The 14,907-nt window shown below is 39.2% G+C and overlaps 1 protein-coding gene across 1 annotated transcript in view; it reads right to left on the bottom strand.

Moving 5' to 3' along the window:
* The window catches only part of gemin5 (gem (nuclear organelle) associated protein 5), a 73,496-nt gene that overhangs the window by 14,353 nt on the left and 44,236 nt on the right, over positions 1-14,907 (bottom strand). Inside the window, exons 16-23 of the mRNA XM_034177861.1 lie at positions 9,379-9,576; positions 9,235-9,288; positions 8,981-9,112; positions 5,084-5,179; positions 4,552-4,689; positions 3,789-3,936; positions 2,376-2,495; positions 2,014-2,224 (exon numbers count right to left, since the gene is read on the bottom strand). Coding sequence (XP_034033752.1) covers positions 2,014-2,224; positions 2,376-2,495; positions 3,789-3,936; positions 4,552-4,689; positions 5,084-5,179; positions 8,981-9,112; positions 9,235-9,288; positions 9,379-9,576 — 1,097 coding nt within the window. The remainder of the gene's footprint in view (positions 1-2,013; positions 2,225-2,375; positions 2,496-3,788; positions 3,937-4,551; positions 4,690-5,083; positions 5,180-8,980; positions 9,113-9,234; positions 9,289-9,378; positions 9,577-14,907) is intronic.

Here is a 14,907-nt window from a genome sequence, read left to right as displayed (position 1 = left end):
TTGGAGGTTCTGCAACTTGCACACCAGTGCAACTGACATACATACATACATCACAAGTTCATTTACAATTACATAAACTATTAATATACAGTTTTCCCAGGAATCAAAGCACAAAAAGTAAACTCAAATAATAAAAGAATAACAGGGCTGTGAAATGAAAATTGTGAAATCCGAGGAAAATTTGCAGGGGGTCTGGGGGGCATAGGCCCCCAGGAGCCGGGGTCTCGGGCCCCGTGGGATCCCAGAAACAAATTAATTTTTTTATATAATGATACATTTTCGGCATCTCCTGGAACTTAAAATCTCAAAATTAGTACATATTTAAATGACCCTGTATTCAACATTTCATTTGAACTGTCAGTGATCATGTTGAAATAACAGAATATGATGTGGAAGTAGGACCTGGAATTATTTTCCTTTTAATTGTAAACCAAATTATGCATTAACTCAGAACAATTAAACTACATGAAATTCATGAAGACTGAAAAGACTGTTACAGCATTTCAAAAACCACAGCTAAAGCTTGGAGAATAGACAATCGTGGTAAATTATCAATAACATACATTATAGTAAAAAAGTCACATATTCTTGTGTAAATTCCTGTAAATCCACTCAAATCCACAGTGTCTTTTTTCCTATGAAAAAAGTCTACATTAATAAAAACTCATGTACATTCTTGTGTAAATTCATGTAAATCCATTTTTCAAAGCCACAGTCTATTTTTTTTTTTTAAAGAAAGTCTAGATTAATGAAAAAAGTCACATAATAAAATCCTGTTTGAACAGCACAATGTTTATTTTCCAGAGAGAGAAAAATTCTTACCGTGTTTCCTGACGGCACAGTTTCTTTTATCTTTCAGGTGTGTTGATGAAGCCAGTGACAATTCCACAAATTCTTGTCCTTATCAGACTTGTTCAGTCTTTCTCGCCATCTTCTCTCTGTCCGACGTCGCTCCGTGACACAGACATGCTGCACAATTCTTCTTTTAAATACTTTAGAGCTCTAAAGGTTTGCGATGTCCACAGGCTACGTTTAACTTAAGCTTCACGCAGGAAACACACAGCGTCTCCGCAGCATCCAACCAGTCCCGCTTTACGACAACTGTCGCAACAGCCAAGCTTTTTTCTCCTTGAAACGCCGCGGATCCGAGGACACTGATTTGTATCTGTAACACACAGATCAGTGTCTGCGGACCACCGCAGGCTTATAAAACTTGCACGATGTCGTAAAAAAAAGAAAACTTTGCAATAGACATTTTAAAAACTCAATGACAGAGTAAAACACTAACCCCCCCATGTTGAAATCCGCGGAATTTCGCAGATCCACGGAGTTTTCACAGCCCTGGAATAAATGGCAATAATAAAAAATACACCACAATACACAAAAATCTCAAAATAAACAGTTAATAATACAGAAAACAGGTGCAACTTAAACTCCAAAAAAAAACAGTATACACATAACAAAATAACTACCATTATATTAACAATTATTGACGCACTAATGTGAGTCATCAAAGAAGGTCCCTATCTATTTCAGAGATTTTTACATTTTCAGCTTCCGTACTTTTTTTTGGCAACCTTTGCCCTCACTCAGTGTTCAGCTTGACCCCAGCTGAGATGCTAAGCCATCTCTCCTATAGAAATGTCACTTTTTGAATATTACCATGAATGATGTTAAATCTAATTAAATTTATGATCCTGAAAACAAACTTGATTATTTAGGTCTCGACCTGGCCTCCATCAAAGACTGTTTGACTTGTCTTGACAACTACAAAAACCTAAAGTCTTTTTTTTTTTTGCTCACACTAGACACCTTAAGGTCTTTGTACTGACTCGGAAGTCTTGTCCTCATCCCTACTGATCATTACTCACATTAATTGATTATTTTTACTCTACCTTATAGATTAGAATTAAATGATAATATTGCTTCTATGTGATATTTAGAATTAGGTTGTTGTAGGATTGTGAGCAGCATTATGAGCAGGAAATTTTTCAGTGGTGCTTTAGCACTGACCAGCAGACTCTCATCTGAACTCAGGACCTCCTGGGCTCCGACCCAATCCTGAGCAGCTGCCAGATCTTTTGCACACCTCAGCGCCAGCGACTGAGCCAAATCTGCCTCGCCTGAAATCCTGGCCAGACTGGCAGCCGTCCTCAGCGAGGAGACATCATTCTTCTTGGCGATGACTTTAGCGGCCTCAAAACTGGCACCAGCAGCCAGGTAACTGGGAAATGAAAAGATACATGACTGAATAAAAGACGAACGAAGCCATCCAGGTTTCGCATTATTTAGACAAAGAATGTTTACTAGGTTGTAGAGGTGGCCAGAGATGGCTACATGACAAGAAAAAAAACAAATTCCCCCAGCTGTGTTACCATTTGGCGGCTCCAGATAAATGTCCGTCTCTCTCCTGCACTTCAGCCCAGCAGGTGTAGAGCTCTTTGAGGACTGGCTCCTCTGCTGGCAGCCTGGCTTTGACCAGCGCTATGGCCTCTCTGTAGGGAAGCAGCAGCACATTAGATCAACCATAACCCGATGACAGCTCTATGACCACAGGGAAGATTAAACTGCAGCTGATCCAGATGGACAATGAAGCCAAATCCCACAAACCTGATTCAGAGGAACTCTGCATCATAACTACCTGATGAAAGATCATTTCAGCTCAGACAGGAAAAAGTAGACTTTTCAAATCCCACATGTCTGAGATGTTTGTGCAGAGCACAATTTGGAACACATCAGTGACATTTATAAAAAATATATTTCTGCCCAGAATTAATCAGTGAGCATCATTTGCTGGATATTACACACATTCAGCAGGTGCGATTTCACTGTGTGGTTCAATTGTCAAGTGTGTCTGTAGCATGGCCCAAGCAGAGGGTCACCCCTTTGAGTCAGGTCTGCTTGAGGGTTCTTCCTCAAATCATCACAGGGAGTTTTTCCTTTCCACTGTCTCCTGTGTGCTTGCTCTTGGGGTTGGTAAGGTTAGACCTTACTTGTGTAAAGCGCCTTGAGGCAGCTGTGTTGTGATTTGGTGCTATATAAATGAAAATAAATTGAATTGAATTTACAAAACAAATGGTAGGGGAGCATCTTTAAATTCTGTTTTAACAAGACAGCATAAAAAAAATACAGACATTGTGGTAACTGTTGTGGAAAAGCTGAATTATAAACAGTAGTTGTAGCTTTCACAGTGACAGTGTTTGCAACATTTTCAACTTTTGGGACGGCGATTTGTAAAGGAAAAACTAGACATCATGAAATGGTAACAGCCCTCCATCCTCTCTGCCATACCAGCTGCTTGCATGTATTCTATATAGTTTGCAGTAGTGATGAAAACCTCTGTATTGAAGGTGACAACATGTCTGCTCATACATGTAATTGTCAAATAATGACTCAGAAAGCAAAAGACCAATTATCTCCTTTTCAAGACTCCAGAATAATTTTCCTTGACGCTCATCTTCATAGGGTGTGCTACCATTGTGTAAAGTTTCACTGAAATCCATAAACCAGTTCAAGAGTCACACTTCCAAGACTCCCGGACCAGAAGGTCGACCACACAACTGTACTCCTTCAACCAAAAAGCACCTACACAGTCGAGACTGAACAGAACTAAATGTTCAAACAAGTGGATGAGTACCTGCTCACTTTTGTTTTTTCACACAATAACAACTAAACAGCTCACAAATCCATTCATGAACAAATCCAAAGTGTTAAAGTTCCTCTAAATGTGAAAGAAATGGATCGTGGACCAACCACCACTACTTCAATCGTGTTTTGGAGTCAACCACCTGTAGAGCTTGTGAGCACGCAGCAGATCGATGGCTTCATACAACTTGTTGATCGACAGCAGGTGCGCCGCTGCTTTCAAGTATTGTTCCTGCAGACACAGCTGTCGAACAAACGCCTCCACCGTGCGGCGCCACACCTCGAACCCAGCTGTGGGAGGGAAAAGACGCCACAACACCACTTAAGACAGCAAGCAATGTCACTGGTCTCGGATGAACAGTTAGTATAATTTCAAGAAAACTGCTTTCTTAAAATTGAGGTTTTACCAGCTTTTTTTGGTACTGCAGTAGTAAAATAAATGGAGAAAATCCAAGGACAAAATTCAAAAATAATGTTTTGATTGACTGATTGAATCTGCATTAATTTCTATCATAATAAAGTGTAAAAAAAAAAAATCATGATTATTTCAAGCTTCAAAACTACCATATTCGCATTACATCTTTAATAAATCCTGATTCAAAACTATTTCAGAATTCTGAGAATTTTGAAATTCAATTCAGTTCTGGAAATATACTAACTTAGACTTATGGAGGGTGTCACACAACTGGGCCTAAATTTGAATTTTGATTAAATATAATTCATAACATCGGATAAATTTATGGAATAGGTCAAATTCTACGGCATGCGGCACAATTCAAACCACAGCCACAAATTTACACACTACCAAAGACTCAGACATTCAGCTAAGGATGAATTAATATAATAAACAATAACAGAATAATAATTAATAAACCTTCAACAGAAATGGATCAGGAAAGCATTTACCCATAGGAGCAATGGCGAGGTGGTAATCACTCAGCTCTCCCATCTCTGCGGCGCGATGCAGCGCCCCGTCCAGGTCTCCACTCCACAGCCGTAAGTACAAGGTGGATTCGTAGTGACCTGCCTCCAAGTGGGCCTCCTCTGAAGAACAGTAACAAAATATTTCACCACAGTCTGAAGGAATAAATAAATGAAAGCCAATTACTGTTTACTCCATCTGCTTAAATCACTGGTTCCCAAAGTATTCTATTTTTTTCACCCAAACAAAAAGAACAATCCTTTACTTAAGATTATCCAGTATGTGAGTTATTATGACAACTTCTAATACTGACATCTTCTGAGCAGACAAAACCTCATGACTCCCCTGTGACTTGTTAACAACATGTGATTCAAGTCTTGAATGACGTTACACTTTTTAATATTTGTGGTACAATGAAAACGCGACATGCAGCCAAAAGAAAACTGTTCCAACTGACAAAAACAGGAACTATAAATGTGCTCCTAAAAAGTATGAAGTCATTTATTCTCTTCTTACCTTCTGCCTCAAACATACGGTACAGAGCCTGTCTCTCAGAGAACAGGCCCAGATGGATGTGCTCTCCCTGGCCTGGTACACAACCTGCAGGTGGCGCTGGAGACAAATACGCAGTCCAACATGAAACTCCATTTGAGTGATATTTTCTGTCATCAATAAATTCTATGACTGACAATTTAAATTTAATCTTAGAAGGTTACACTAAACACAGAAGCTTTACAGATCTTATGTCCACATTTAGTGGACGTTACAGCAGACAAATCTTTGAGCAGACAGGAAGCACTCAAGTGAAGATGACGGTGCATTTCACACAAAACTGGACAAACACTGACTCATCAATGCCCAGGGTTTCCCCACGACCCACATAAAGTGAGAGTAAGATCAGCGCTCACAGACTCTCAATGATCCAGACAACAGAAAGCATCAGGATTTTCATGGTTTTCTCTGTGCAGCTCCACATTTAGGCGATAGGCTGTGACTGAAGTTATTAAGAGGGCTGCAAACTAACAACAATCAGATTTTCGGTAGGGATGCACCGATCCACAATTTTTCACTCCTGATCCAATCCAGATACCTGAATTTGGATATCTGCTGACACCAAAACTTTTCCAATCTGATAACAGAGCTCTGTCTGCTTTAATATTATTATTATCGTTGATTTTATGAGGATTGTTTTTAAAAGGAGACCTGAAAGTTCTGCTACAATTTGCCAGAAGGTAAATCCAAGATGAAAGCCAGGAGTTGATGTTTTGATGAAAGAATTAAGTACTTTTATTTTTTTATAGACTTTTATAGCCTTATTTTTATAGACTTAAAGAGAAAAGACAGCATTCTCTGTCTGTCTCTCCTTAATTTTCAATTTCAATGGAGCTTTATTGATACGGAAGACATATGTTTACATTGTCAGAGCAAGTGATCCAGAGTAAAAATTAAGTCCTCTGTCTCTTTCTCTCTCTGCCTTTCTGTTTCTCTCTCGCTTGCTTTCTCTCTCCCTTTCTCTCTTTTTCTTTCTCTCGTTGTTTTCGTGCTGCCACAAAGCCTTTCAACTGGAAAATAAATATATTATCAGCGACGCTCATACGCAGGATTTTAATGGAGACTTTTTCCCTTTCAGCGGACAGAATCTCTGTTCGCTGTCCTCCTCGGCGGCTGGTATTTTCCGATACGTGAATTACGTCGGTATCGATCCAGGATCAGATCAGTCCCATCCCTAATTTTCGGTTCATTGTTTTGAAATCAAAAACAGTTTAACATGTGCAAAAAAGCGATTTTCCAGGCAAACGGACGAACACAAAGTGAAAAGTTGGGCTCACGGGTGTCAAAATGACTGTAAGCTACAGAAGAAGTAAATCCAGCGAGAAGAAACGCAGAGGTTAACTGTCCAGGAACCCATGGTTCAGTTAGAGCTTTCAGGTTGTTAAAATGTATAAATACATACGCACATATGCTGTCAAATTCTTATGGACGGATTGATTTTATGTTTGTGGATCTTGTGTTGTGCTCAGGGTTTTTTTTTTATTTATTTTATTTTTGGGAAGTCATGTGATCTACACAGGTGTACAGTAGTGTTCAGAATAATAATAGTGCTATGTGACTAAAAAGATTAATCCAGGTTTTGAGTATATTTCTTATTGTCACATGGGAAACAAGGTACCAGTAGATTCTCACAAATCCAACAAGACCAAGCATTCATGATATGCACACCCTTAAGGCTATGAAATTGGGCTACTAGTATAAAAAAGTTGGTCATCTGTTCATCTACAATGATCTCCAATGCTTTAAAATGGACAAAAAAAAAAGAAAATGGAAAACAACCATCAAAATGGATAGAAGAATAACCAGAATGGCAAAGGCTCACCCATTGATCAGCTCCAGGATGATCAAAGACAGTCTGGAGTTACCTGTAAGTGCTGTGACAATTAGAAGACACCTGTCTGAAGCTAATTTATTTGCAAGAATCCCCCGCAAAGTCCCTCTGTTAAATAAAAGACATGTGCAGAAGAGGTTACAATTTGCCAAAGAACACATCAACTGGCCTAAAGAGAAATGGAGGAATATTTTGTGGACTGATGAGAGTCAAATTGTTCTTTTTGGGTCCAAGGGCCACAGACAGTTTGTGAGATGACCCCCAAACTCTGAATTCAAGCCACAGTTCACAGTGAAGACAGTGAAGCATGGTGGTGCAAGCATCATGATATGGGCATGTTTCTCCTACTATGGTGTTGGGCCTATATATCTCGCATACCAGGTATCATGGATCAGTTTGGCTATGTCAGAATACTTGAAGAGGTCATGTTGCCTTATGCTGAAGAGGACATGCCCTTGAAATGGATGTTTCAACAAGACACTGACCCCAAGCACACTAGTAAACGAGCAAAATCTTGGTTCAAAACCAACAAAATGAATGCCTCATAGATGTGAAGAAATCATGAAAAACTTTGGTTATACAACTAAATACTAGTTTAGCGATTCACAGGATTGCTAAAAAAGCAATTTGAACATAATAGTTTTGAGTTTGTAGCGTCAACAGCAGATGCTACTATTATTGTGAATGCCCCCTTTTCTACTTTTTTTTTTTTTTTTTTTTTACTAATAGCCCAATTTCATAGCCTTAAGAGTGTGCATATCATGAATGGTTGGTCTTGTTGTATTTGTGAGAATCTACTGAATCTACTGGTACCTTGTTTCCCATGTAACAATAAGAAATATACTCAAAACCTGGATTAATTAGCACTACTATTATTCTGAACACTACTGTATATAATCAACGTGCAAGTGTATATAATTCAAGCAGCCACCTCACTGCGGTGGCTTTTTGTTTTTTGGTCAAAGAGAAACCTTTGGCTCTTTGTTTTAACTCCATTTTTTTCAGCCTTGCACTGGGTGCACAGGCAGAACTGCTGCATTTAACGACTCTGTTAGCACAGGTGAACTGCAGCCTAACGCACGGATGTGCCCGCTTGCTGGACTGTGCAGGAGTGTCTTTTTTGGACTACGTTTAAAAAGTCTGTCATCTTCAAAGCACGTCCTGCTGCTGCACTGGACTCGCCACAGAGATGGGACTAGACAGTAGACAGAGCACAGACAAACATCAACATCTGCAGCAACAGGCTGACAACAGCATTCCCTCACATGACCACTGATAAAATAATTGTACGCCTCCAAAGACTTGAAAGACTTCACGGTCGTCTTCACGATTTAATTTCTCATAATATCGCTTTCGATCTTTGGGATCAAGAGTTGAGAAGTAGTATGAAGCCATGTTCCCATGAGTTTTCTGCCTACCAGTCTGTGCACATTTGCGGGAAAAGTCAGAAGTAAACAACAACAGCGTTCTCTTCTATACTCTGGAAATAATGGTATATAAAAACAATAATGCTTAAATGCAAAGCGTTACTTAATCTAATCCATCTGAGGCCACAGGTTTACATACACTGAAATCCAAAACTTTTCTCCAACGCCATACATTTCATGTTACATAATACACGTCTTACATATTAATAACAATATAGCGTTTGCCATACATTAATTAATATATGGTGGCCTGCCAACACTGACAGCCACATATTGATTTTCGCTTTGTCCCATGATGCCTCTCACAAACTCAATGAGAACGGACTGTGGATACACCCTCCTGTCTGTGCACACTTTAAATCAAAACTGAGCGCAAGGAGAAAAAGACATGGTGGACTGAATAAATGAAGAGTTCACATGTGGTTAGTTCCATGAGCACCAGACAAGCACACCACTTGAGAAAAGTGGAAAAATCTTTTTTTTTCTTCTAGAGTTTGGAAGTCCAGCAGAGTGCCCAAGATATTTGAACATGTTCTAAAACATTACAAAGCCTATCTCAAAGTACCATGTGAGAGTACATGTGAGCAGTGATCACGTCCTCACCGCTACTATTTCTGACAGATGCCAGAGTGATGCAGTCCTGCAGCAGCTCCTCTTTGGACCGATGGTCCATCGATGTACTGAGAGGCAGCAAGGAGCGAGACTTCTTTTTCTTCAAGGACAGCAAATTTGTGTCTGGTGACACACACAAACAAAGCCACAAGTAGAAATGTGCATCTTTTTGTTGACGTTGGCACAAAAGAGCATCATTTCCATGCAGACAAATGCGCTTGTACCTGGTGCTAAATTAAACACACCTGGTTTGTCTTTTCTCTTAACTGCAGCACATTTTCTCTGCATCTCCATTGTGTCTGAAAGGAAAATTCAGGATCAGATAAGATAAACACACCAATGTTGTACCTATTATTTTTCCAAAGTTGTGTTGTTCTGTCATGTTTTACCTGCTGGAGGTAGAGGGCTGCTCCCTGTGTTTACTTCCTCTTCCTCATCTTCTGACGGCTCCTGTATCTCTGCCTCTTTCTCTCCTCCTGTAGCGCTCTCTCCATTCAGCTCTGCTGGAGCCACTCTTCCAGTGACCAACATTTTCTTGTTCTTCCTCTTCTGTTTTGATTTCTCCTTCAGGTCAATCATCTTTTTCCCTGAAAGGATAAACAAGTTAACTTTACTAACTTGGCTACACACAGAAATAGAGAGAGAAAAAGAAAATAAGATTTTTGACACCTGCTTTTTACTTTTGCACTGCATATATGCAGTATTTTGATGCAGAGGCAGACGGGTGCATATCTGCTTGCCTTTTACAGTTCGCCACTAGGGGCAGTGCCACACGCAATACCAGAAAGAAGCCATATACAGCATAGAAGAAGAAACCACAAGATTTCAGTAATTGATTATTGAAAATGTCTTGGAAAACAATATATTAATTATGAATAATCCATCACTGGTGTTTCTTGTTGGTGCTTGTGGGGGTTTTATCTATTTTTATTTTGTAATATTTTGTACTTGTGACCTGCTGTTTTTTTGCTTCTGCCCGGGGACAACAGATGAAAATTAGCTTGTAGCTAAATCTGGTCTATGCAACACATTTGTTGTGCAATGCCCCTGTCAAATAAATAAATAAATAAATTTCCACCTACAAGTGCACCATGTCATATCTCCCGCTGGAGATAACGCACATAAAAGCCATTAACAGATTTTTAATGTGTACAGAAATTCATCTGCGTTTCTTCATATTTAACAAACATGCAGCTCCACAATTCTTTTGATTATATTGTCATGATTTCAACCCACCATACAGTAGTGACGATATGGTGTTACCAGTCGCAGACTTTGGGCCAGACCCCTGATACTGGATGTGTCACTTACCACATAATTTACTAGATATATATCTCCACTTAACATTTATGTATGATCACCATCCCAGGGTGGCAGCTGCAGATACTACATGAAGGATTACATCTGGTCTTACAAATCTGGTCTTACATCTGGATTACAAATGTGCCATTTTTACAGCATCTAACATGTTCCCACTAATTTATTACTGCACACATTCCACATGCAATTCATTCTTAAAAGTGTACTCCAAACAATCACATCGTGTGTGCATGTGTGTGTGTGCCACATTCTCACTGCCTGTGTCCTGTCCTTATCAATACTGCACCAGGTGCTGAGCTTTTCATTCGTTCTGCAAGTGTGTCTACATGAACAAAAACAGCTACCCTCTCAACACACTGTACCATAAGCACATACGTTCAGTGTGTCCATGTGGACGGGCAAGCGCGCATATGCTTTGAAGCAAACTGGTTATGAGAAAGAATTGAGGGCATGGGCAGCAACAACCTGTCAGGCAACCAGACAAAACTCTGATATTAGAATGTCCTTGGACTCCAGAAGCTGCTGCTGTGAAAGTCACGGTACACAATTTGTGTTTTGGCCTTATTCACGTCAAATAAATGCTATGAATAACATCACCTATTTAACTGTGTTTAAAGCATTTCCTTCTTGCCAGATTGAAGAGGTTTGTCCTGCTCTTTCATGTTCCAGTTCCTTTTTCCAGTATTTTTGTCCTCTAGTTACAGACCTTTGCTGCCATCCTGTGTTGCTGATTTTTCAATTTCAATTTATTTAATTTATATAACGCCAAATCAGTGGTGGGCATAGTTCCACTAATCCGCTAACCGCTAATATTGAGCTAACTTTTTTGTTAGCAGATTAGCTTTTCAGAACATTTCAAAAGCCATGAGCGGACATTAGCTTCTGATAAATTTAGTTCCAATAACTTTTACACCGCTAACAATTTTTTTTTACAAGTTAGTAATGGTGAAAACATAAAGCCTGTTGTCTCCCTGTCTGCTATGTATTTTGCAGCAGTGAGGCAGCTAAGAGGAGCTGAGCTCAACTCTACCTCAGCAGAAAGGGCCTGGCCGCCAGGCTGCTACAGAAACAACAAAAGACAAAGTCATTACCTGTACAGCATACGCAGTCTCAGCCATGAGGTCAAAGTCCTCAAAAGGAAAGCAGGTTTAACTTATGTTTTGATTTATAAACCAAAGTAATCCAGATAGTTTAACAACAATGTTACTCTGTCATTTGTACAAGTGAAAAATATAACATATCTTTTAATTTTAAATAATGCCCTAATTCTGAAGTTTTGAACATAATAACACAGACAGATGCAAAACTGCATTATGGGTAAACCGAGCCTGCGATCGCCGATTAGGTTGCTTCATTTAACCAACATAAATCTTACGTGTGTGTTGGGTTTTTACAAATAAATGTGTATTTGTAATTTTTTTTTTTTCATTTGATAAAAAAGGAATTTGCAAAACTGAAAATTCTGTTTTTTAAGTTTTGATTCAGCCAGGCAGCAACACCCATGTGATATAACCAGGCGCTTTTGGAAGACACTTGCATTTCAAGTTTGCCATTTCTCCCTCGTCGACAGCTAATTAACTCAGTCAAGACAGACGCATTCTGCCTAATCATTTGTCAACAAGACCAGAAGAGCTGAAAAACACAGAGAACATGTGTTCTCTAAGGCTGGAGACCCATGAATTAATTAAATGATTTATTTTCTAAAAAGCCAACCCATTTTAATCCATTTTATTTTTAACATGAATTAAATTGTGGATATTTTTAGTACTGCGACGTTTTTAGTTTGAAAGCTAAAAGCAAGCTTTGCATCCCTAAATATGAATAGAAATCACAGGTTGGAGTTTGCTTAAATTAAATACGTTGTGTTAAGGTTCAAATAGTCAATAGAATTGAGCCTTGTATCATGGGCAGCACCAAGGGGGCGCTAGAGCTTCCCCTGGATTTATCATAGAACCCCCAGAGCACACCCAAGAAAATAACTCCTCATTTATTATTTTCATTTCATCCCATGTTTTTTTTAGGCCTTATCTACGCTGAAATTGAACTTCTGCTATACAGTCTTTTTCTTTGTCATTTTCAAAAAGTGTTCCATTCAATAAATATCTCTGTTCTCACAGATCCAGTGAAACCGCATGAAAATGCTGTAGTACACATGCCAGGCTTGTATGTAGGGTTGCCAACTCTCTGAAAAATAAATAAGGGACAACTCACTGCCAGGGCCGACCATTGCCTTCATCCTTCCTAGCGTCTGTGTGAAACGATTTTTAACCATTTGACTGTTGACCCTGAATTTAGGTAGATGCATACATGCATTTGTTCTGATATGAACACGTGTAAAACAAATTATTATTTAGCAATTTATTTTTAGTGCAAAATAAATTTTCACTCACAATTTCAATATGAGCATTCTGTCTTTAAAAATAAATCTCTGTAGTGCTATTGCTTAACTTAAAATTGTATAAATTAACAACAAAAAAAAAAGAAAATTTGCATCATCCAAAACAATGTAACAGTGCACATTTACACATTTAGTGTAATAAAAAGTGCAAAAAATAAAGTCTGAAAAGTAAACAATACTGTTGTCCCGCACCTTTTCCACCCAGCCATTTTCCTTTTCTCATTCTCCCCTGTATTTTTGCATTCTTTTTTGTTCGTTTTTTTTTTTTTTTAGGAGGAGGAGTAACGACATTACAGACATTGCTGTCCGTAGGCATATCTGCAGTGCCAGTGTCGGTGTCTGTATCGATATCAGCCATGCTGCTTTGTTATTGTCGTCCAGCAACCGTCGTCGGCTCATGACGTCGGTATCTTCTTGCGAGCAGATGTCCCTCGACCAATGAGATAAGAGTGATTCTGTATTGTCAATTCGTGTCTGTCAGCTCATTGGTGAAAAGCAGGAGAGAGGCTGGGATCAAATTTACCGTAAGTTTCCATATAAAGCGCCAGTCAATCCCATTGACATTTTACAGACTTTTTGATTCTCACAGAAATACGGGACAAACTGCGTCCCATTTCAGGTCAATACGGAACGCACACTTTTATTTCCAAATAAGGGACGATTCCGTTTTTCAAGGGACGGTTGGCAACCCTACTTGTATGTAGCACTTTAACGCTTCCACAAAAAATGGAGAAGACATGGGGCTAATGTAGCAACGAAAGCTAACACTTTAGAAGCTGGCTCACAGATTAAATAAAGTCTTTTAATCTGACCCGTTGCAAGAAATCATCATCACAGATGAAAACTGTTGTACACATGATACCCTTGTTTTGGAAGATGACGTCTGGAAATGCGTTAATTAATTCGCGTTTTTAAAGAAGCCCCTCGGCGTCTCTCAGCTCTGGCTGAGTTTTTTAGACTGAGCTGGAGGATGCCAGCACTTTGTCCTACCACCAAGAAAACACCACCACAATAAATTAGACTGTTAAATTACACTGTTAACAACATGTTACAGAGGCGGGGCGATGACATCATCCTTTCACTTTTCCACAGTCAGACACTTCTGGCATTTTCAGATTTATGTGATGAGATAAACATTCCACTCATAAAAGAAAATAAATATTCATCAACAGAACTGACTGTTTTACACAAAATGAGTGTCATGTGATGTTCAATGACATCATGTTCAACAATGTCATGATAATAATAATAAGGCACCTTTCATTAATAAAAATCTCAAAATGCTACAGGAAAAAATAAAACCAAGGATAAATAAGAGAATAAAAACATAAAATCTTAAAATAAAAACAGTCACCAGTATGTAATAAAACCAAAATAAAACAATGAAATAGAATAAAAAGACTAAGATGCAACAGATTCAAATTATTGAGACCTGTGATAGACCTGTCTAAACAGGTATGTCTTCAAGGTTTTTTAAAAAAGTTTCCACAGTTTGTGGAGCTCTCAGATGGTCAGGGAGGGAGTTCCAAATATGAGGGGCAGTTGAACAGAAGGCCCTGTCTCCCATGGTGTGACGTTTGGTGCGAGGGAGACGGAGAAGATGAGTGTTGTATGAACAGGAGGGTGTGTGGGGAGTGAGGAGGTCTGAGGTGAGCGGGGAGCATTGCCATTGATGCATTGGTGGGTGATTAGAGCAATCTTAAAATGGATTCTGTAGGTGATGGGGAGCCATGAAGGTTATGGAGAATAGGTGTAATGTGCTCCTGTTTACATACTCTCATCAGAATTCTAGCTGCACTGTTCTGAATTTATTGGAGCCTTTGAAAGATTTTCCAGAGATCCCAAAGAGCAGGGAGTTACAGTAGTCAAGCCGAGAGGAGACAAAGGCATGTTTTCAGCAGCAATGATGACGTCGTACTGCAGGAAGTGTAGATTCAATTTGTTGAAATGGTTCAGTTTTTGCTGCCCAAATATCCATGAGTGGAACTAAAAAGAAGTGAAGTCTGTGTGGCCTAAAGAACTACCTGAGGAACAGCAGTAGGCACAGACGAACCAGTGACCCGGTGTAACTCCTGGTAATTATCCCTCAGAGAACATGACCTCTGGACAGGGTTAGGGTTAGGGAACCAAATTACTGATGCTTTTGCTCTTAACCACAACAACAGGCACATTGTGCTGTTATGAAGACACCAATGGTAGG

Source organism: Thalassophryne amazonica, chromosome 9 (genome assembly GCF_902500255.1).
Source record: "Thalassophryne amazonica chromosome 9, fThaAma1.1, whole genome shotgun sequence".
NCBI lineage: Eukaryota > Metazoa > Chordata > Actinopteri > Batrachoidiformes > Batrachoididae > Thalassophryne > Thalassophryne amazonica.
This window is presented reverse-complemented; position numbering and strand designations above follow the sequence as displayed.